Below are 22532 nucleotides of genomic sequence, written 5' to 3'. Positions count from 1 at the left end.
CATAAAGCCATAGATAGATGTGCACTTCTAATTCCTTCTGGGAATTATTTAGCAGAAAACAGCCATAGCAGCAGCATGATTAGAGACAAGGACAGTCTCTATTAGAAGTTCAAGTATGCCTGAGTTTCTTTCAGTGGGCCGGTAGTTCTCAAACTTTTTGGTCTTGGGAACCCCTTTACGTATGTTTACTTATTGAAGACTCCAAAGAGAGTTTATTTATGTGAGTTATATCTATTGCTATTTACCACATTAGAAGTTAAAGCTGAGAAAATTTTAAAACACTAATTTTCATAACATAATAAACCTGCTATATGTTAACACAAATAACATACTTTATAGGAAAAAATAACTATTTCTTTTTTTTTTCCTTTTATTTATTTATATATTTATTTTTTAAGACAGGGTTTTGCTCTGTTGCCTAGGCTGGAGGGCAGTCGTGCGAAGTTCACTGCAGCCTCAAACTTCTGAGCTCAAGCAAACTTCTTGCTTCAGCCTCCTAGGCAGCTAGCACTGCAGGCATGTGCCACCACACCCAACTATTTTATTTTTATTTTTATTTTTGTAGAGACCAGGTCTTGCTATGTAGCCCAAGCTGGTCTCAAACTCCTGGCCTCAAGTGATCCTCCACATTGGCCTCCCAAAGTGCTGGGATTATAGGCGTGAGCAAGCTGCACCCAGCCTAAAACAAAATTAACTTCTTTCATAAAAATTAATTTAATGAGAAGAGTCACACTGTTTCTCATATGCGCCAAACTCTTTAACATCTGGCTTAATAGAAGACAGCTGGATTCCCATACCTGCTTCTGCAGTCAATCTGTTATATGTTCTTTTGTTTATAGTATATGAGGAAAATCCAGTCTCACACAGACATATAGCTGGAAAAGATAGGAGTACTTTAATAGCCTTATCAGGTAATTGTGGATATTCTTTGATACCACACCAAAATTCAACAAGTGGTAGTAGTTTCTTAAATGTTATTTATAATGTAGACTCTGAACCAAACTTTTCTATTTCTGTTATATTAAAATCTGCTGATCTTGCTCTTTGAACTACTCTTTTCCCCAGGCATAATTTTTTAACACCAAGCATTGGTCATTTGGAAAATACCAGTTCAATGACTTAAGCAGATGTTCCAAATATCGACACATTACACAATAACAAAAAAATCACATTCTTTAGAATCACCTCTAATCTCATCAGAAATTTCTTTAAGTATTGAGAAGCTGCCAAACTCAGGGAGGCACCAAAAACTGTACCAGAATTCTAACTTGTGCTTGAACGCTTGAATTTTATCATTGGCAACAAATACTGTCATTTCACTTTTGAGAAAATATCTGACAAATTCCCATGTCTGATTAACCACAGTTTGTCTGCCAGTTATTGTTTTTTGTTGTTGTTGTTGTTGTTGTTGTTGTTGTTATTTTGAGATAGAGTTTTGCTCTTGTTGCCATGGCTGGAGTGTGCAATGGCATGATTTTGGCTCACTGCAACCTCCGCCTCCCAGGTTCAAGTGATTCTCCTGCGTCAGCCTCCCAAGCAGCTGGGATTACAAGCATGCACTGCCACACCCTGCTAATTTTGTATTTTTAGTAGAGACATGATTTCTCCATGTTGGTCAGGTTGATCTTGAACTCCCAACCTCAGGTGATCTACCCGCCTTGGTCTCCCAAAGTGCTGGGATTATAGGCATGAGCCACCGTGCCCCGCCTGCCAGTTGTCCTTTCGTGTAATACTGATGTTTCATTTTTTATTTTTATTTATTTATTTATTTATTTATTAGATGGAGTCTCGCCCTGTCATCAGGCTGGAGTGCAGTGGTGTGATCTTGGTTCACTGCAACCTCCGACTCCCTGGTTCAAGTGATTCTCCTGCCTCAGCCTCCTAAGTAGCTAGGATTACAGGCATACACCACCACGCCCAGGTAATTTCTGTATTTTTAGTAGAGACGGGGTTTTACCATGTTGGCCAGGATGGTCTCGATCTCCAGACCTCGTGATTCACCTGCCTCGGCCTCCCAAAGATTACAGGTGTCAGCCACCACACCTGTCTGTGATGTTTCATTTTTTAAAAGGCTAGTTTAACTTGCAAGTCAATAGCACAAGCACAGTTTCTCACTTTGATATGTAGCAGGAACACTTTTTCTTCACACAGAATATAAAAAAGAAATCTAAAAAAGTACTTTAGAATTTAAGATTGAGATTTAATAAAAATTGTTACCACTTCATCATTGATGGACATTCTTCAGGTAAACTCTCTTCCTCTTCCTCTTCCTCTTCCTCCTCCTTCTTCTACTACTACTACTACTACCGGCAGATGCCTACTACTACTACTACTACTACTACTACCGGCAGATGCCTAGTGGTAAAGAATATAATGTTTTGTTCCAGTTCGGTGCCCAAAACATCAGCAGTTTTATACAACATTGCTTTGGCATCAGTGCAAATGTCAACCAGTGAAAAGATCAAATAACACGTTAGCTTTATTATTAAAATTGTTTTGACCTGTGGACCCCCTGAAATGATCTCAGGGACCCCCGACCCCATAGGGTCTACAGATCACACTTTGAGAACTACTGCATTAGACCTTGCATCACAATCCTGGGAATTCAGGGAGGTATCATGGCTTTCCACCACGAGCAAGTACTACACAGGGTAAGAATATAAAGAAGCAAGCATCTCATTTATGTCTTAGAAAGCCATTGAAGTTACTCCACGAAAGTAAAAGTTTAATTTAAAGGCACATCCACGCAATGAGTTTCTGATTTGAGAAGAGGAAGGGTCAAATGACCCCATTTCTGCCCCCTTTCTGTGGCTGCTTTCATCATAAATTAGTTCTTCCCTCTCCTTCTTATCTCCCTTGACCTAGAAGAGTGGAGGGGACAGAGTTTGGAAGACTATACTTACACCAAGATAGTAAATTCAAATGCCTACAGGGGCTGGGCAATCTATATGAATAAAGTGCTTTACTTAAAAGAATGTGGGTCTAGTGTCTCCAAATCTTAGTTTTCCAAAACCCCAGAAATTCTTATTTTTATTTAAATTTTAAAATGTTGGTAAAAAGTTAAATTTTAAGACATTACCTTGCCACAAACCACCTCCTTTTAACATCTTACCACATCTGTATTTAAGAAAAGGAAAATATTGACTGGAGTACCCTAAGCTTGCCAAGGAATGACGGAACAAGTCATTCCACATCACACTGGCAATAAGAATTTCAAAGACAGTTTGCATGAGGGGTACAGAACAAATTATCATAAAAATAACACTTATTTTAGGGAGAAAGAGTAGGTAATGAGAGTACCTACTCTTTGCTAGGCTGTGTTATTTATGATACATTATTTGTTTGCTTGTTTAATGTATGTCTTAGACATAGTCTTAGGGAAGGACTTTTGCCCTTCCCTATTCACAATTGTACCTGCCCTTCACTTGCCTGACACCTAGTGCAGGAACACAGTATACACTCAATTAATATTTATAAAATGAATGAATTAATCTCATCATTTTTTCATTATACAGACAAGAAAACAGATTCAAAGAGAATATGCTATTTGTTCAATACAATTCAGTTAGTAAAAACAGAACTAGGAGACTGGGTGTGATGGTCACGCCTGTAATCCCAGTGCTTTGGGAGGTCGAGGTAGGAGGGCTGCTTGAGGCTAGCAGTTTGAGACCAGCCTGGGCCACATACAAGACCCTATCTTTAAAAACAACAACAACAACAACAACAACAAAAACAGAACTAGGCAATGAACCCAAGTTTCTGTGTTCTTTCCATTAATTTTATCCTCTGAAATTAAATGAAAACCCAAATACGTAACTTCTTTTTTCTGCTATTGTATAAACTGTTCTCAAAGACTCTAGAATTTCTCTTTTCATGTTTTGTTACTCTGAGTTTAATGGCAGCACGGTTTTCCACCCTAGTTTCCAACAAAGCTTTAGGAATATAATTGCCATGTAGAACAATCTATCCAACACTGGATAGAAAGACTCCTAAAAATCCCTAATCTTCCAATTAGATTATTTTTACTTTGTGCTGAAGAAAACCCCGCCTGATCTTATGGATTTCCCCTAAATGCCATATATCAAAAACTACTGATAAAGGCAAACAAAAACCCCCAAGGCTAGGGAGGTTAAAATGAAACTGGAAACTACATATTGCTGGTGAATAAATTGGCACAATCCTTTTGGAAAAAATATATAGTAACATAAAATGAATCACAAAAATGTTCATACCATATAATCCAGCAGTCTCACTCCTGGGAATTTATCCTAGACAAGTTATTCAACAGGAGAAGAAAATATTATATACAAATGCTCATTCCATCATTGTCTCTAACAGCAAAGAATACAGTAAGATTTTTTTTAAAAAACAAAACACACAAGAAAGTGGCTTAATAAATGGTAGTATATGCTGAAAATAAATTACTCTTCAGCTGTTAAAAATAACCATGAAGACTGGCTAGTGATACGAAAAACTGCCATGGTATTAAATAAAAAGCAGAATACAAAAGGATTTGTATACTATGATCATCAGCTTTGCAGACAGCTATGTCTCCACGTATACAAGGGTTGAAAGGTAATACTCAGAAAACAGCACCATAGGGTGGAATGATTTGAGTTGCTTATACTTAAATTTTTTTCAGAATTTTTTTTACTGTTGTACTATCTATTATGTATACTTTTTCAAGTCTTTCTGAAATAAATTGGGATTTCTGAGTTTTTCTCTAATTCTCACTTGGAAAAAAAGCAGAAACACTGCTTCTTCCCATCTTGATTAACAGTGCTCTACTTAAAAAAGAAAACAGATCATAGTATTTCCAAATGTCCATATCTAAAGATGGAGAGCAAGAAAACAGAGCTGGATCCATCCAGGATGTTGCTGCTATCTGAAGGACTGATGTCGAATTCAGGAACCCAGCAAAGAGAGAAAGGAAGAGGGATCACCAGGGCCTTCTTCAGGGTGATGATGTGTTCCCAAGGCCACCTGGAGAGAGGCCCGGCGCAGCAAAAAATCAGCACACTTGCCTGCTTCACCAGGATGCTGCCTGGTATCATCTCTTCCATTCATTTCAGAGGTATTTTCTGAGGCCCTCACACTCTGAGGAAGCCCAGATGCCTGAGATGTCACAAAGCTATGCTGTACTTCAGAAGAGATGTCACAGAGAAGGACACCTCTCAGGAGTCATGGCCAAAGGTCATGTCCCATGTGCCCAGTTGGGAGGGACAGGTCCCCTAATGCCAAATATCTGGCTGCTACTCCACTTTGCAGACAGAGAACTCAGCTTTGTCTGCTCTCTCAGACCTCTGTCCACCTAGGAAAAGTGACACACACTGAACAAACCCCACATGAGTTGTGTGTTTAAGTCATGTGGTTGCCTTTTGAAGGAGAGGGAGCTGGATAGAAAACTGGATAGAGCCAGATAACTACCCAGGGTACTCCCTCTACAACCAGATCAAACCATTGATAAGAAGAATGTTAGGTGAGCACAGAACCCAACGGGGAGTGCTGGGTCCACTCTGGGAGGTCTTCTGTTCAGCCGGGTGGCCTGAGGGACAGGATGTAGCTCCTCCATAACCAAGGAACCTGGCGAACTATCCAGGAGGAGTGTCTCAGCACCTAGAACCCTACCCCAACTCCTTGTAGTGGTGGTCCTCATTGCAGGCCCCAGCTCTAATACCCCTGATGGTTCCCTTCCATTCCCAAGGCTCTGCCCAGCTTACCTGCATTGACAGATCATCTTCCCAAGGTTAGGTTCCAGGTAACCCAGCTCATTTCTTGTGCACTTACTGGCCAGTTTTGATGTCAAATAGAGGATGATCTCTTCTTTGATCTCACCTCCTACTCTCAAGACCCCTTTCCTACTGGTCACATGCAGTATGTGATTAAGGTTGATGGAGGGATGAAGACCATAATGCTGTGAGGTCAGAGAGGGACTGGTCACTGAGGTAAAAGCAGGAGATCTGGAGAGAGAAGACTAAAGGCTACGCCCAGGCTCTGTAGCTGACCACCTATGCAGCGTCTGACAAGTCACCCAATTCTTCTGTGCTTCAGTTTTCACACGCATAAAATGAGGCTGGTAGTGCTGTGCCTTCAGGCAGATGCATTTTGTAAACTGCCAAGTGCTCTGAAAATGTTGGTTGTTATCCTTGTAGACTGAAGTGTTCTGGGAAGAAACAGAATATAAGGTGGACCTTAAAGGTTGAGGAAGATTCAGGACACATGGTCAGGAAGAGGATAGGCACTCCGGGATGGGAAACAGCATGAGCAAAGGCAAAAATGCAGATGGGATATACCAAACATGGCTGCAGTAGAAAGCTTGTGTAAGGGAGAGGCTGAGGTAAGGTTGGAAAGGCAAGTGGGCTATATTCTGTTGGTCATAAGGAGCTATTGAACTTTTTGATCAAGTAAGTAAAAGAATGGAAGTCATGTTTTTGGAATACTAACCTGGTGGAGATGTGAAGGATACAGAGATTGGAGGAGGGTTAGAAGGCAGGCAGAGTGAACAAAGGAAGGTGTTGTAAACTCCAGATAAGAGATATGATGCGGGCCTGAATGAAGGCAGGGGCACTAAGGCTTAAACAGAGGAAGCACATTGGAGAGATAGAACAGAAACAAAAGGATAGGGTGACAGTGCAGCAGAAGAAGAGAAGGTTTGGGGACAATTTTCATTATCTAGGTGGACAATGGTGCTACTCACCAAGACAGAGAATAAAGGAGAAGGCACCAGTGAGCAGTGAAGATTGAGTTCTTTGGATATGTTTACTTTGTCTGTAGAATGTCCAAGGAATAGTAACCAGTAATTAAGTGACCATATGGATGTGGAGCTCAGCAATAAGGATGTGAATTGAAGCCACCCAAGAAGACCATATACTGTGAAAACATAAGGACAAGGACAGAAGGCTGAGGAACATCAACATTTAAATGGTGGACAACGCTGGAAGAATCTGAAAAGAAGACTGAGAAGTAACCAAAGAGCAGGAGGAAGGCAAGACTTTCTCTAGAAAAAGACGTCAACAGATTAAAGTACAACAGAAAGAACAAGTGGTATCAAGAATAGGAAGAGTCCAATTTGGCAATTGGTTCATTAATGGCATTAGAAAGAGCAATTTCATTGCAGTCACAGGCTGTGAGCTAGATTGCAGAGAACAATGGATGGGAAGGTGCAAATGGGCAGGATTTGTAGACTACTCTTTTGGGGAGCTTGGCTGTAAAGGAAAGGGCAAGGACATGGGAGAATTTTGGATTTTTTTTTTTTTTTTGAGATCGAGTCTGGCTCTGTCGCCCAGGCTGGAGTGCAGTGGCGTGATCTCGGCTCACTGCAAGCTCCACCTTCCCGGTTCACGCCATTCTCCTGCCTCAGCCTCCCGAGTAGCTGGGACTACAGGCACCCGCCACCTCGCCCGGCTAATTTTTTGTATTTTCAGTACAGACGGGGTTTCACCGTGTTAGTCAGGATGGTCTCGATCTCCTGACCTCGTAATCCGCCCGCGTTGGCCTTCCAAAGTGCTGGGATTACAGGCGTGAGCCACCGCGCCCGGCCAGAATTTTGGATATTTTTATATTTTAGCTGAAGGGGGCAAGAGAAATATAAATAAATACACACTCACGCTCACACATACACACAGGGAATAACTGAGGGGATGGGATTTTAAAAATTTATTTCATTTTTCCCATGGGATCTATTAATAGACTAGCGAGGGGATGGGATCTTGAACACTGGCTGAAGTAACCGACTTAAGAGAGAAGACACGCTGCTATTAGCGAAGACAGGGAGGTGAGGGTAAGTTCATTTATTCACTCAACAATCACTAGTGGAGTGTGGATAAAAGAAAACCGTCCTTGACCACATAAGGAATTAGGTCTAGTAGGGAAGACAAATGTAGGTCAATAAATTACATAAGGGCTGTACTAGATTGTACGGTGGTACAGGTGGGGAAGCGAGGAACTATGTCTGCATTGTGTCCAGGAAAGGGTCACAGGCGTGTTATGTAGATTCTGGAGAAAATTCAAAAACAGCATTTATTTTTACTTATTTACTTTTGTATGTAGAGACAAGGGTCTCACTATGTTGCCCAGGCTGTTGTTGAACTACTCGCCTCAAGCAATCCTCGCGCCGCGACCTCCGAAAGTGTTGGGACTACAGGTGTAAGCCACCGCGCCTGGCCTAAATGTGGCATTTAGAAAAAGTATTTACAATATCTGCATTAAAAGAACCATAAAGCAACCAGGCATCTAAGTCCCTGAACCGATTTAAGTTGCTCAAACCTGAGAGGACAACCAAATGATAGCAGAAGGGCAAAAGAGAAAGGAAGCCGGAGTGCCCACTCAGGAGTGTGAGCGGGAGGAGGCATTTCGGGAGCCGCCCGAGCTTCAGAAAACGGAGCGAGACACCAGTTGGCCATACTGAGGATTAAACAGGGCCTCGCGGTTCCGCACTGCGGCCGGGAGACAAACCAGCCGCCACTCTCACCAGCACCGAGCAAACCACTAAGAACTGGGGAGGCGCGCGGGGCGGCTCAGGGCTGGCGCATTTGGTGAGGAGCTTGATACCGAGGCCCTTAGGGTCGGCTTAGGCGGTTCCCTGGTCCAGGCGCCAGAAAAGGGGCCGGCTCAAGCAGGCATGGGCGGCGTGCAGTACAGCACACCTAGCCCCGATTCTTCAACAGTTCTCGTCTTCCGAGCCTGTCACAGCCGGCTTCACCGAGACCGTTCACCCCCACCACAAGATTTTGTGAAGGGTATCACCACTCCGAAGAGGCGACTAGGAGACGCGCAATCCCGCGAGACCAAGAGGCCCCGCCCGAAGCCCGGCCTCTGTGACCGGAAGTGAGGCACTTGGCCCCGCCCCCCGTGCCCGATACCTCGCGAGACTTGGCGAAGGCCTTCCTTTTTCGTCTGGGCTGCCGACATGGTAGGTGTTTCGCTTCTTGCCTCCTCTTCCTTGCCGGCGGGGACTCCTAAGCTCATTCCCATTGCCCCTAGTCATCCACTCTCTACCATGGTCGGGGCTTCCAGGCTGCGCATGGCCGCCTGCAGGGCAGGGTGGCCGGCGCGGGCGCGGGCGCGGGGCGGTGCTCCCGGAGCCGTCTGTTAGGCCCGCGGTTCAGATCTCTAGGACACGCGGCCTCCGGCGCTACCGTGGTGAGCACGGCCCTAGGCCGATCGGTACCCTCAGCTTTACCGAACGCTCAATTAGTTGGGTCCTTGATCCACAGGCTTACAGGCCCATCTCACAGCTGGCAGGCATCGCCCCCTGCCCCTAATTCCTTAGGCCTTACCACCAAGCTTTTTCCACACAGCCATCCAGACTGAGGAAGACCCGGAAACTTCGGGGCCACGTGAGCCACGGCCACGGCCGCATAGGTGAGTGCCGGCTTCCCTTCGGGGTGGGCCTTGGGCTCTCTTCGGGTGCTTAGCTAGTCTGGAGATCGGTAGCCTATAAGAATAAGACCTTTTTGTGGGGTCAAGTTGGACAGCTGTTGGTTTTTTTCTGAGGATCCTGTAGTAGTCCAGTTCTAAGGAATTTCACATCAGTGGAGTAATAGGAATTGAGCAGGCACGGTGTTAGGTTAGTTGAAGACGTGGAGTACTGTGGGAATGCTGTGATGTGGAACCTGAAAAGATGTTTCACCCGGAATCCTGAAGTAATCGCATTGCTGAAACCGGCATCGGTAGGGTAGGAACAGCGTAAGCGGGACACAGACGTCTGGGGAAACGCTCGGCTTTTGTACGAGGAAGTATTGAGTGGCATGAGAAGGCTGTGTGGTGCATGTAGCTTTTTTGGGGGGGGCGAGGGGGAAAGACTGATCACTGTCGCCCAGGCTGGAGTGCAGTGGCGAAATCTCGGCTCAAGCGATTCTTCTGCCTCAGTAGCTGGTATTACAGGTGTGCGCCACCACGTCCGGCTAGTTTTTCTATTTTTAATAGAGTCGGGGGTTTCTCTGTGTTGGCCAGGCTGGTCTCGAACTCCTAACCTCAGGTGATCCGCCCGCCTCGGCCTCCTAAAGTGCTGGGATTACAGGCATGAGCCATCACACCGGCCCCATGTAGCTTTGTATTCCTGCAGGCAAGCACCGGAAGCACCCCGGAGGCCGCGGTAATGCTGGTGGTCTGCATCACCACCGGATCAACTTCGACAAATAGTAAGTGTCCTTGGACTGCTTTTGACACAGCTTGGGAGGTAGGGGCAGAGAGAGGGCTGGCTTAAACAAAAAGTTTAGAAGCAAGCCTTGCCTACTGCTGTTTTTTTACCAAGTTAACACTTCGTGTGAACTGAGAACCTGTCATCGAGGCTAGAGTCACGCTTGGGTATCGGCTATTGCCTGAGTGTGCTAGAGTCCTCGGAGAGTAACTGCTGATCTTATTCACTGGCTGTGGGCCTTATGGCACAGTCAGTCACCAGGTTAGAGACATGCTTCACATTCACCTACTCACAAACTAGTGGATGATAAATTTTGGCTATTCGGAAGACCTTTATTATAGGAGTATGTCGATTTTCCATAGAGTGCTGTTATGTGGCTTGAATTTTAGTCTCAGCCCTGCCTCTAACATTGTGAGTGGTTTATCCTGGTTCCAGGAAATAAGACTAGCCTTTTCCTCATGATAGTCTTTGGTGGTTTTTAAAACCGTTGTTTAAGTCAACAGATGTATCATGTGCCTGACACTGCTCTACATCAGTGAACAATTTACACTGTAATGGGGGAGGTAACTATAAAGATGATAAACATAGCATCTTAATTGGAGTGTGTATGAAGGTGGTTGTTATCTCTTCCTAGCCACCCAGGCTACTTTGGGAAAGTTGGTATGAGGCATTACCACTTAAAGAGGAACCAGAGCTTCTGTCCAACTGTCAACCTTGACAAATTGTGGACTTTGGTCAGTGAGCAGACACGGGTGAATGCTGCTAAAAACAAGACTGGGGCTGCTCCCATCATTGATGTGGTGCGATCGGTAAGTTAATTGGATGTTTTTCTATACTTCCATACCTTCCCTTACAAAAACTCTGGCTTAATCTTAAAACCTGTACTTCCCAGTTACCTACCAGACATCGATTCTTCCTGTGGTAGAATTATCATAGGTATTTCCCTGTCAGTAACAGTGCCTACTGTCACTGCCCAGGTTGTATCAGGTTTGCATTTCGTGCTTGAACTATAGCTGGTTCTGATCGAGCACAGCTCTTGGCCCTTCATGTTCCCCAGATAATAGAATCCTAATACGTTCCATCGATATTCAGTGCTGTACATTATCTGAAGAGATTTTCCCCTAAAACAGATATATTTTGTCTGTCCTTGGTGGGGGGTTCTGGTCCCTGTGTTAGTCTTAACTCTCATGAATATGGAGATAATCTTAAGAGGCCAGAACCCTAGGGGCGCTTTAAATTGACTTCCCAGCCTATTTAATGTCCATTGAGTAGTTTTAGTGGTCAGGAAGGTGGTTGTCTTCTTTTGCTTAGCAGGGGGTTTTTGAGCAGGAGGAGGCTTATGCTTTGCCGAGACTAGAGTCACATCCTGACACAACTCTTGTCCTGGTGTGCTAGAGTACTCGAAGAGAATCTTCTGGTCTTGATTCACTGGTGGGGGCAGTTGGTGCCCCCATTAGTGCCCAGATCAGAAACATACATACCCTGCCTAGGGATTTAGAAAGTGGGCTGGCAGTCTTTCCTCATACCCATCACGCAGTAGGTACCTGCTACAGTGTATTGTAAACTTTTTTCTCTGTTCTTCCAGGGCTACTACAAAGTTCTGGGAAAGGGAAAGCTCCCAAAGCAGCCTGTCATCGTGAAGGCCAAATTCTTCAGCAGAAGAGCTGAGGAGAAGATTAAGGGTGTTGGGGGGGCCTGTGTCCTGGTGGCTTGAAGCCACGTGGAGGGAGATTCATTAAATGCTGACTACTTTTTCTTTGTGGTGTGAGTATAGGTTCTTCAGTGGCATCTCTACATCCTGTGTGCATTGGGAGCCCAGGTTCTAGTACTTAGGGTATGAAGACATGCGTTCCTCTGCTGACTTCCCTCAGAAAGTATATGGTAAAGATAAGACCAACACAGGCATTGGCCAGTGAAACATTTCTGTTTATAAAGTCAGAATGATACCTGTTGATCACTGAAAGGTCTGCATGTATTGTATTCTGAATTTTACAGTGAATGGGAGAATGTACCCTAATTGTTCGATGGGGCTCAAAAGGAAAGATTCCATTTTTAATGGTTCACATTCTAAAGAAGGGCAGTGTGATAGGAATGAGGTGGTCCTTTAGGACTTAATTCCTCAGCCCAAGGTTTTTCCTCTTGGCCCCCCTTTTTTTTAAACGGAGTCTCTCTTGCCAGGCTGGAATGCAGTGGCATGATCTCAGCTCCCAGGTTCAAGCAGTTTTCCTGTGTCAGCTTCCTGACTAACTGGGATTACAGGCACCTGCTACCATGCCCAACTAATTTTTGTATTTTCAGTAGAGCTGGGGTTTCACCATGTTGGCCATGCTGGTTTCTTAACTCCTAACCTCAAGTGATCTGTCCACCTTGGCCTCCAAAAGTCCTGGGATTATAGGTGTGAGCCACCACACCCGGCCATGGCTCCTTAATCTTGATCGAAATTCTTGTTATATTTTGAATGTGATGAATCAGAGTCTGGAGATGGGGGTCCAGCAATCTGCAATTTCAATATGCCAGGGCTTTTCTGTATGTCAAAGTGGGTTTGAGATGGTTAATTTTTCTTCTAGTCTGAAATGTATCGAGAAAATTTGGAAATCCTGAAGACCAGAAATTGAAATAAGTTTTTCTAGGATTTGTGTTTCTTGCTGTTGGAAAACTGATGGTGACCAATGCATGTTTACAAATAAGATCCTCATAGATCTTAGGGTAAATTATAATTTGCTACAGTTTTATGATTCTTCTTGTGATTTTGAACTTTTTTTGACCCAAAATAATGCAGTCTAAAATTAGGCAAATAAGACGGCACTTAGACTCCTGGGTTTTAGTTAGTGGAGGTTTTCTGTGGGGTCATAATATGCATAAGCCGAGAACCATGGTTGTCTATGGGACATATCTGTCAGGATAACCTTTAGAGGATGTTGGGGATCAAATACAAGGCACAGAGAAACACTGAATTGGCTTACATAAGAATAGGATAGAATTACAAGCAGTAGTGAAACCTTGATTCAGCTGGACAATTTTAAGCAAATGTATCATTTGGCTTGTATCTTCTGTTGTGCTGGAGGAGGTTAGAAATAGGGACTCTCCAGACCAGCCTGACCAACCTGGAGAAATCTTGTCTCTAGTAAAGACACAAAATTAGCCGGGCGTGGTGCCACATGCCTGTAATCCCAGCTACTTGGGAGGCTAAGCCAGGAGAATCTCTTGAACCCAGGAGGCATAGGTCACGGTGAGCCGAGATCGTGCCATTGCACTCTAGCCTGCCATTCCACTCTAACAAGAGTGAAACTCAGTCTCAAAAAAGTAAAAGTTCTCCATTAGAGCCCATAGAGGACTTTTAATATGGAACCTGAATTCAAGGATCCCACAATAAGTGGTCAGTAGTTAATGATGAATTAAAGACTAAATAATTTGGTCTCCACCCAATACCTGTGTGACTTTTAGTCCCAATTTCCTCATCTTTAAAATTTAGGTGAAAGTGCCTACCTGAGGATTGTATAGATTAAAATGGAAGCCATGCACTTAATTTTTGTGTTTGACTTAGTAACAAGTGCAAACTATTATGGGAGCAGATGGAGTCAATTGGCCTTCATGTGATTGTCAGTGGGAAATTGGTCCAAGCAGAGGGAATACTGGTTCGGGAAACTGGTTTGGGAAGGTTAGGCAAACGGGAAGTGCTATGGTGAAGAGAAAGATTACTCTGACTGGGCTGTAAAGGACAGCTACAATGGGAGGCTGAAGGCAGAACCAAGAAAATGGGAGTATGGAAAAGGTACGATTCAGACGACATAATGGACAGGACTTGGAGACAGAATTGTAGTGGGCTGATCACAAAATGATGAGACATGGAAGGAAGCAGAGTTTGGGGGGAAAGATCGCTAGTCCCTTAATGGCTACCTTCCCCAGGAGATCATTGTTAGGCCATCCGATCCTCTGGCCTGGGAAAGAAACACTGATTTCATTGCTGGCTTGTTCACTCACCAGAAGCTACAGCTAGTAACTTCTAAAAACTTAGTTTTATGTGATGAGGAACAGATGAAAAGTTTTGAACCCTAAGTCCACCGATTCCAGTGCTTTCTCGAACTCGCATTTACTAAAATATTTTCATGACTGCCAAGTTTGAATAGCCTGCTGTGTTCATAGAGGCTCACACTGGCGATCTCTAGTGGCTGGCTAAAGCTTGCATTGCAAAGGATACAATCTCTGGTCTAATGTATATATGCCTTAAATGTAGTTGCGTTCAAACTTGGGAGCTGCAGGTGCAACTTGATTTTATGACAAATGTCTGCCACATCATTTGCACAAGCAGTGCTCGTCTAGGACAGCTAAATCAGGCGAGCTTTCAATTAAATGTACTACTAGACCCTACTTAGCGGCTAACTAGCCCAAGAGCAGACAGCCCAGGGACGGACTGCAAGTCGAAAGCGCGGGCGGAAGCTCCGCAGCTCCCGCCTGGTGGCTCCATCGGCTGCTTTCATCAGTCAGCAGGACCCAACCGCAGTGGCGTCCCTACAACACAGACCGCAGCTTGGGTCTCAGGTCGGCCCCTGAGAGCCACTTCCGGTGACTAGCTTCTACTTCCGGAGATGATGACTTCCCCGCGTCCCAGACTGGAAGAAGCACGGAGGAGACCGGCCTCGCTTGGCCACTTCCGGTAAGGGTGGCGCCAGCCAGTGGTGAGCGAGTGCAGATAGCTCCCCTGGAGAGGCGGGATGTTCAACTCCACCCCTGGTCCCTGGGCGGCCGTGGGTCCCCTTCCAAGCGGAGGAATGGCCAACCTCGCCGCACTTCCAGCACCGATTAGGGTGCGTTTAAGAACGGGAGGCGTGGCCTTTGCGTAAATCTTCAAGATGGGAACCTCCAGAATTTGTCTCAATTGTCTAAAAGGTAATGAGCGTCAGCCACGTTCAAGGGCACTTTGGGCTAAAAAAGAAAGTGCTTGTACACGGATGGAAATGTTCTGGAAACAAAACAAAAGGAATTTCCTCTTGGGAGTTTAGGGAAATGAGGGAGACGAAGTATGTTTTGGTGCTGTTTGTTTTGTGTTCAACCCAATGCATATTTTCATGTTGAGAGCCAATATAAATGGAGAAAAATATCTTGAGAGGAAAAAAAAAAAACTACCAGAATTTGCCAATGCTGAAAAGTAGTATTTTCTCTTTCGAGAGTTTTCATGGCCTTTTAAATTACACCCCCACCTTCACAGGCAAATAAATTTGTTTTGGAATGCACACCACATCATCTGGCTCTAGAAACGTATTTTGTGTAGCGCCCCTAGCAAGAATGTAGGTTAAAGTGTATATTTAATTCCTGGCTCTATTTTACATCCCAATTTTTATTTTCCTCTCATTCCCACTTTACGTTGTTTCAAATAACCTCGTTTGTGTATCCCTGTAAGTCATTTTGGGTACAAAGTGGGTTATAAGTATACATGTGAAAAGATATTTTAACAAAAATTTGAGCTGTAACTGTAATCACACTTATTTTCTTGGGTCGTGATATGATTTGGATGTGGTTTTAAATTTGGCCCCTGGTATGGGCAGTGTTGGAAGGTGGAGCCTATTGGGAGGTGTTTAGATCATGGAGGTAGATCTCTCACAAATAGATTAATGTTCTCCTGTGGGGCTGAGTGAGTTCTCACTCTGCTGGGAATGGAAAGCAGGTTGTTTAAAAGGCGTCTGGCTTCCTCAGTTTCTCTTGCTTCCTCTCTTACTACCCCTACCTGATCTCTTTGCACATGCCCAGCCCCCCTTCTGCTTTCTGCTGTGAGTTGAAACAGCGTGAGGCCCTCCTCAAGTACAGCTGCCCAATCTTTAACTTTTCAGCCATCAGAATCATAAGCCACATAAATCTTTTTTCTTTATCAATTACCCAGTTCCAGGTATTCTGTTATAGCGACACAAAATGGACTAAGATGGGCCCTAATTCCACAGATTCCAATGTGAACCAGAGTTTGACTAATACTGTTTAAGGGCAATTCTTCAAAATACTGCTTTTTAAAAAGCCCAGAATACTTATTTCAAGACTACAGTTTATCAGAGCATTTAGAACAGTGTAATGAAGCAGCCTGCCCTGCATTAAAAGAACTTAATTGCAGAATAGAGGAGAGCTGACACTCCTACAGGTGAGGGGACTTCCCTGGTAGAGGAGATAGCACTGTTATCCCTGAGCAATTGCCCCAGTATTGTCAGAAAGCCACTGTTTAAGGACACTTGCTGTCAGTGGCCACAATACCATCTTTTACGGGAGTGTTTTGGAAACAGTGATTTTTGTTTGTTTGTTTGTTTTAATTAATAGAAGTGGGGTCTTTACTGTGTTGCCCAGGCTGGTCTCAAACTCCTGAGCTCAAATGATCCTCCTGCCTTGGCCTCCCAAAGTGCTGGGATTGTAAGCATGAGCCACTACACCTGGCCACATTGGGGCATTTTTGTTACAGTCATGGAGGGGAAGTGACCAGGGATGCTAAATATCTTGGAATGGATGAGCTAGTCCTACACAATAAAGAAAAATTGAACTTACAATCTAACTTCATTTACATATAACTCCAAAAGTTGGTTTGTTTTTTGTTTTTGCAGTTTTCATATACTTCTCAGTTTCCTAGGATTCTAACTACTGTTTAAATCAGGGGAAGCTCATACTTTGTTTTGTTCAGAACATTCCCAAAAATTGTTCATTTCAGAAAACTCACCAATAACTACTCAGTAGGATCTGAGTTGCTGATACAACACTTTTTTCCATCTGCATATGTAGCTGTTGCATTCACAGTAATTCTGTGTACAGTGTAGGCATGTGATTATCTCTTCTAGTACAGTTGTGCACAAGCATTTACATATTTAAATATAACAAAATATTTATTTCTGCCCTTTTATATTACAGTTAAGGTATATTTCAGTAGCTTATGTTTGAATTTCATTTCAGGGTAGTGGAGGGAATTAAAGTATTTGCTATTAAAACTAAACTGTTGGATCTGATAGGGTTGAAAATCATTGGTTTAGAGGTCCAGAGATCATGTGAAAGAACGTGGAAAGAAGCCCTGAGATCATGTGAAAGAACGTGGAAAGAAGCCCTGAATACTTTTTGTAAACCCCAAGCCAGGCCCACTGTCCACACCCTCCTCTCCCCATAAGGCTGCTGTGCCTTGGCTATGGCAATCACTCTATGGGCCCTTGCAGCCTATTCTAAGCCATTATATGCAAGTACTGATTTTCTGGATTGGGACCAGAGCTGCAGCCACAGTAGCGGGTAGACATACCGCTCTGGTATTCACGTAAGGGCATACTATATTTTAAAGATATGTAAAAGTGGCAAAATTTATGAATAAGGCCGGATGTGGTGGTTCATTCCTGTAATCCCAGCACTTCAGGAGGACTGCTTGAGCCCAGGAGTTTGAGACTAGCCTGGGCAACACAGTGAGATCCCATTAATGCAAATTTTAAAAAACATTTTACACATACACATCTTGTGATCTGATCGCATGTCTAAAGGTTATTTGGAGCCATGCTGAAAAGGAAGGGTGGAGGAGAATGGGGGAGGAAGGGAAAGAGAGAGAGCGCATGTACCTTTTAGGAATTAAATCTGTATTTTTCTTTTTTTTTTTTTGAGACAGCCTCGTCCTGCGCCCAGGCTGGAGTACAATGGCACGATCTCGGCTCACTGCAACCTCTGCCTCCTGGGTTCAAGCGATTCTCCTGCCTCAATCTCCCAGTAGCTGGGATTACAGGCATGCACCACCATACCCGGCGAATTTTTTGTATCTAGTAGAGATGAGGCTTCACCATGTTGGCCAGGCTGGTCTTGAACTCCTGACCTCGTGATCCACCCACCTCAGCCTCTCAAAGTGCTAGGATTACAGGCATGAACCACCACGCCCGGCCTGTATTTTTCTTATTAAGGAATCTGCTTCTGTGACTATCCTAAGCCCAGGCTGAGTTAAGAGCGACGAGTTCTGGAGGGAACTACATCCCACTCTGAGTCTTCTGGTTGTAATCCGTCTTTTCTCTTGATCCGAACTGAAGACTCGCGAGGCTTCAATCCCTGTCCTAGTCCTGGCAAATGGCAGAGCCAGAAAATGACTTCGCCTTCCCAGAAGACAAACCCTCTACTTTATTCTGTGAGGCTGACAGCAGGCCCAAACCATGGACAGGTTGAGGCCTGCGCAGGCCTCAGTGGAGATGGGGAGAGGGAAGAGGGGAAGGAAACTTAGGATGGGATCATCTCTCAACAAGGGTGGAAGGACAGGAAAACTTTACTCATGGTTCAAATCCTGTCAGACCCAACCACAATACCAAGGAAAACGGTTGCAGCTTAATGCCTCACTTGGGAGTTTGCAAAGTCTCTGCTCTCCCAAGGCCTTGGTGGGTGAAAAGCCTAAACCATCCTTATTTCCCACCTTGTTCCTCTCCTTCTTCTTCTGTGGAATGTAGCAGTACTTTCTGTATGAAAACCTAGGGTTCCAATGGAAAAATGATTCACAGAGTGACATGGAAGAGTCACAGGGAGTGGGTCAGGGCTATGCCCAAGCCTGCGTTAGCATTGGCTGGGCTTCACTCCACCAGTGTCAGGACACTCAAATGACATCTTAGGGGCTTCAGGCTGAAGAGGAAAATGTTAAGATTTACCTAATAATGGGGCCAACGGGCAAAGAGCATTCTTTCCATCACTGGAAACACCTAAGCACAGGCTGAACACTTGAGGGAAGCTGAACTACTGCAATGACTGGGTATCTTCTAACTTAAGACCAGTCATGCAACTTAGGCTGGAGAACTCCATTTCAGGGGAGGTCAGTGACTCACACTAAAGCTAACCCCTTAATCTAGTACTCAGTTCCCTGTGTGATGATGTTTCATCTCTGACTGGCCAGTCCCAGCCCACTCCAAGGAGAGAGAACTCTAGATAACAAAGCCAAGGAACACATGAGGCTCTGGGCCCAAACAACTGTACACTGTTTATTGAGAACACCCGTAGATGGGAAGGAGGAATGCCCTGTACCGCATCGTGGCCACCACTGACTGGGAGCCAGGCCCAGAGAGCACTGGCAGAGCTGGGGGTGGGCTTTCCATGACACACTGACCATCTCAGAGGCTGGGAGGAATGAGAGGACTAGGCCTAAGACCCTGGTGCCATGCTGCAAATGGGGACTGATTGGCCTTTGCCTTTCAAAAACAGAGGGTATGGGTATGGGCACTACCAGGAAAAAATAGAAACTCAAGTTTTTTTAAAAGGTCCTCCTGTACATAACAAGACAGCATCTGCTCTCCAGGGCCTGAGACTGGCAGCAGGGGCCTCAGGCAGGCAGGCAGGCCGAAGGCCTCCAGGGAAGATCAGTGGTTTGGCTGAGACAGTCAGCTGCACAAAACTGGCCAGTCACGAGCACCCAGCAAAACTTCATCCATGCTCTGGCAGGACAGGAAAGCACCCGGCCCCTTGGGAATATACAAATATTTACCATATTCTCTTTGCTTGTTACAAAAACAGTTAAGAAAGCTTACAGCAGATTATTTACAAACAGTATCCCGGGATATGATGAAGGCAGAGGTGGGCTGGCTTACAGGATGGGATCTGTGGGGGCAGAGGAGCCACAGCAGCCCAGAGGGTCCCAGGCTGGGCCTTCTCTCCAGGCTTCAGGCTCTGCAAGGCACTGGACTCTGCTACTGAGAAGGGGGCTTAATTCTTCTTGTGGAGGAACTTCATTTTGTTGCCTGTGGGCCAGAGAGGACAAGAGAGAGAATGTTCAGTGTTATCCCTTCCAACCTCCACTCCCTCTCCTCCTTGTAGCCATAACCCTCTTAGTGGGAGAGGAAGAGGGTTAGGAAGACTGGATTACAGCTGTGATCTGATCCAGGGTAGGGAAAACACGTGAGAGCTCTAATTAGGGCACTGGTATTAATCGCTGTGTGGTTTTAGGCAAGCCACTTAACCTCTTTGGTCTCAATTTCTCTTTAAACAGAAACATGCTATGATTCTCTGATCTGACGGGCTGAGCACCCTGCAGGGAGGGGAGCATTTTGCAGGAAGGGCACTTGCACTGCTGTGTCTGCAGACCTGTTATGGTCTAGAGGAAAGCTCACTGGCTCTCATGGCCTTCATATTCATTCAGGATGGAGCGCACACAGAAAGACCTGATGTATGTGGGAACCTGGGATTCCTCTTTGTATGCAATATGGTAAATACAGCGTGCCCTCCGTATCCATGAGTCCTGCGTTCATGGGTTCCATGTTTATAGATTCGACCAACTGGAGATCAGAGATATTTGGGGGAAAAATGAATGGTGGTGTCTGTACTGAATATATATAGACTTTTTTTTTCCTCATCATTATTCCCTAAACAATACAGTATAATATCTATTTACAGCTGGGTGCACTGGCTAATGCCTGTAATCCCAACACTTTAGGAGGTCAATATGGGAGTATTACTTGAGCCCAGGAGTTTGAGACCAGCCTGGGTAACACAGCAAGACCTCATCTCTACAAAACAAATTTTAAAAATAGCCAGGCGTAATGGCATATGCCTGTAGTCCCAGCTACTCAGGAGGTGGAGGAGGGAGGATCACATGAGTTCAGGAGTTTGAGGCTGCAGTGAGGTAGGATTGCACCACTGCACTCCAGCCTGAGTGACAGAGCCAGACCTTGCCTCTAAAATAAAATAAAATATAAAATAAATAAAATAACACAGTTTACATTGTATTAGGTATTATAAGTAATCTAAAGATGATCTAAAGTATATGGGAGGATGTGCACAGGTTATATGCAAATACTATGCCATTTTATAGAAGGGACTTGAGCATCTGTGGATTTTGGTATCTTTGGGTATCCTGGAACCAATCCCCCACAGATACTGAAGGACCATTACTGTGCAAAATGCCCTTGGAATTCTGGCTGAGAACCACCTCATCACTATGGGATGTCTACATCCTGTTCTGTCTACAGCCCCAGTATAACACATGTGGACACTGATTTAGAGTATTTGGGGGCACAAATCCCCCAGCCCCTTCCTTCTTGCTGAACATCTATCTCATGAGTAACAAGGCTACTTACCCAAACCTCGGAGAAACTTATTCATTCCACTCTGCTCAGTGTCTGGGAGTTCTTCTAAGTACTGTTCCACTCGCTGCTCAAAAAGACCTGGGTAAGAGAAACAGGCACAGGGAAGAGAATAGTCATTGGAGGAAAGAAAGGGAAGGAGAGGCCTACATGAAGGGAACCATGGAGCACAGATGCCAAAAAACGAGAAAGCAAGCATCTGGGATGATAATTTGCAGGAGCATCTTACTAGAATTCAGACTGGCTCATCAAAGCAATCATTAGTGACATCTTGCTGGGGTTCGCTGCTGCCACCCTGCCTCCCCATGCACTTTCCCAAGCTGCACTAGGGTGAGGAGGCTGCTTCTCAGTTCAGAGCTGCCCCAAGTGGACATCTCTAGCTTCCTTCAGACAACTCTACCATGTTTTTCCAAAAAGGTTGTTACACTAAATGGATAGTATTAGAGGACAGAAGAAATACTAACCCTGAGGTTAGAGAGAAAGATTGTGATGAGATGAGAGTCCTAAAATGAGCTGATGAAATAGCAAAAAGCGAGATAACCATCTGCCTTCAATGAAGACTACCACCAATTTACAACAGCTGACCCAGTGCTCTCTAAGGGAATTCCCAACCCCTGGGTTCTCAGAACCCCCAAAATTGCTCAGTCTGTTCCTTTTCTCTGGATAGAAGGGCTTTCTTCTATCCTTCTCTTTGAGTAGGGGGTGGGCAACCAATAGCATGCTGCTCCTAGGCGGAGATGAGTCCCATCTCTAGCTCTGTGGCTCAGCCTGTGCACAGCCTTGTGAAGGCATTGACTGGGAAGGAGGAGGAGAATGCTCCCTTGGAAGTTTCTAACAGAAGTAAAGGGCTGTTAAGAGGCCTGGCCCTAGCTTGATGTCCAAGAGCTTCCATCATAGTGCCTGGTTCTTCAGCCCTGCTGTGGGTGAAAAAATTAGAGAAGAGAGCTGATAAACAAGCCTTACCCTTTGCCCGACACTTTCTTAGCTCCCTGTCTTGGATGAAGCCCGCAAACATCTGAGACTCCATAAAAACCTCAAGAAAGCGGCGGATGCTTTTAGAGGCCACAGATTTGCGGAAGGCCTCTCGCTGAAAGGCTCTCTCTCCCTTCTCGCTCTGTGTCAGAAAGAGGGAGTAGTGCCCAACGGTCTCCACAAAGAACCGGATAAACACCTCCGACACCAACCCATTGAGGGTATTACATTCTGGAAGGGAAAAGAAAATCTTTGAGGTTCAGGTCAAGAGCCTGCAAAGCCTTCCTCAAATCTTCACCTGGTGTAGTCTTCCTCTCCCCAACAAGACTTCCAGCCAGTACCACTATTCTGTTCTGGAAGCTCTTTTTGAGACTGAGTTT

The 22532-nt window shown here is 44.8% G+C and overlaps 3 protein-coding genes, 1 long non-coding RNA gene and 2 other non-coding genes across 20 annotated transcripts in view; 4 read left to right on the top strand and 2 right to left on the bottom strand.

Moving 5' to 3' along the window:
- TRIM66 (tripartite motif containing 66) overlaps positions 1-7104 on the bottom strand; it is a 64257-nt gene extending 57153 nt beyond the window's left edge. Inside the window, exons 1-2 of one of the 2 annotated variants that reach the window (XM_074014397.1) lie at positions 6698-7104; positions 5721-6163 (exon numbers count right to left, since the gene is read on the bottom strand). The gene's annotated coding sequence lies outside the window, so the exon portion shown is untranslated. Of the gene's footprint in view, positions 1-5720; positions 6164-6697 lie in introns of those variants that run through there. The other variant, XM_074014395.1, reaches the window with a different exon arrangement.
- Positions 7105-8885: 1781 nt separating this feature from the next.
- On the top strand, positions 8886-13667 carry RPL27A (ribosomal protein L27a). Its single transcript, XM_045371467.2, has 5 exons — positions 8886-8911; positions 9300-9363; positions 10067-10142; positions 10776-10950; positions 11727-13667. The coding sequence occupies exons 1-5, from the start codon at positions 8909-8911 to the stop codon at positions 11853-11855; spliced, it is 447 nt and encodes a 148-aa protein (XP_045227402.1). The 5' UTR covers positions 8886-8908; the 3' UTR covers positions 11856-13667.
- On the top strand, positions 10286-10415 carry LOC123568931 (small nucleolar RNA SNORA3/SNORA45 family). Its single transcript, XR_006692482.1, has one exon. It is a non-coding gene; the product is annotated as a small nucleolar RNA SNORA3/SNORA45 family (small nucleolar RNA).
- LOC123568930 (small nucleolar RNA SNORA3/SNORA45 family) lies at positions 11488-11618 on the top strand. The gene has a single exon (XR_006692481.1). It is a non-coding gene; the product is annotated as a small nucleolar RNA SNORA3/SNORA45 family (small nucleolar RNA).
- A 1065-nt stretch (positions 13668-14732) lies between the features above and the next one.
- On the top strand, positions 14733-20330 carry LOC141408480 (uncharacterized). The gene is made up of 2 exons (XR_012423413.1): positions 14733-15028; positions 17748-20330. It is a non-coding gene; the product is annotated as an uncharacterized lncRNA (long non-coding RNA).
- The window catches only part of DENND2B (DENN domain containing 2B), a 117992-nt gene continuing 114520 nt past the window's right edge, over positions 19061-22532 (bottom strand). For 11 of the 14 annotated variants that reach the window (XR_012423410.1, XR_012423411.1, XM_065528591.1 and 8 more), the window contains 3 exons: positions 22144-22383; positions 21175-21261; positions 19061-19839 (listed from right to left, as the gene is read on the bottom strand). Coding sequence is in view for 12 of the 14 variants with exons in the window: in XM_065528591.1 (XP_065384663.1) it covers positions 19805-19839; positions 21175-21261; positions 22144-22383 (362 nt within the window). In the remaining 2 variants the exon portion in view is untranslated. The remainder of the gene's footprint in view (positions 19840-21174; positions 21262-22143; positions 22384-22532) is intronic. The other 3 variants (XM_074014400.1, XM_074014402.1, XM_074014399.1) reach the window with 1 other exon arrangement.

The sequence above is a fragment of the Macaca fascicularis genome, chromosome 14, assembly GCF_037993035.2.
Source record: "Macaca fascicularis isolate 582-1 chromosome 14, T2T-MFA8v1.1".
Taxonomy (NCBI): Eukaryota; Metazoa; Chordata; class Mammalia; order Primates; family Cercopithecidae; genus Macaca; species Macaca fascicularis.
This window is presented reverse-complemented; position numbering and strand designations above follow the sequence as displayed.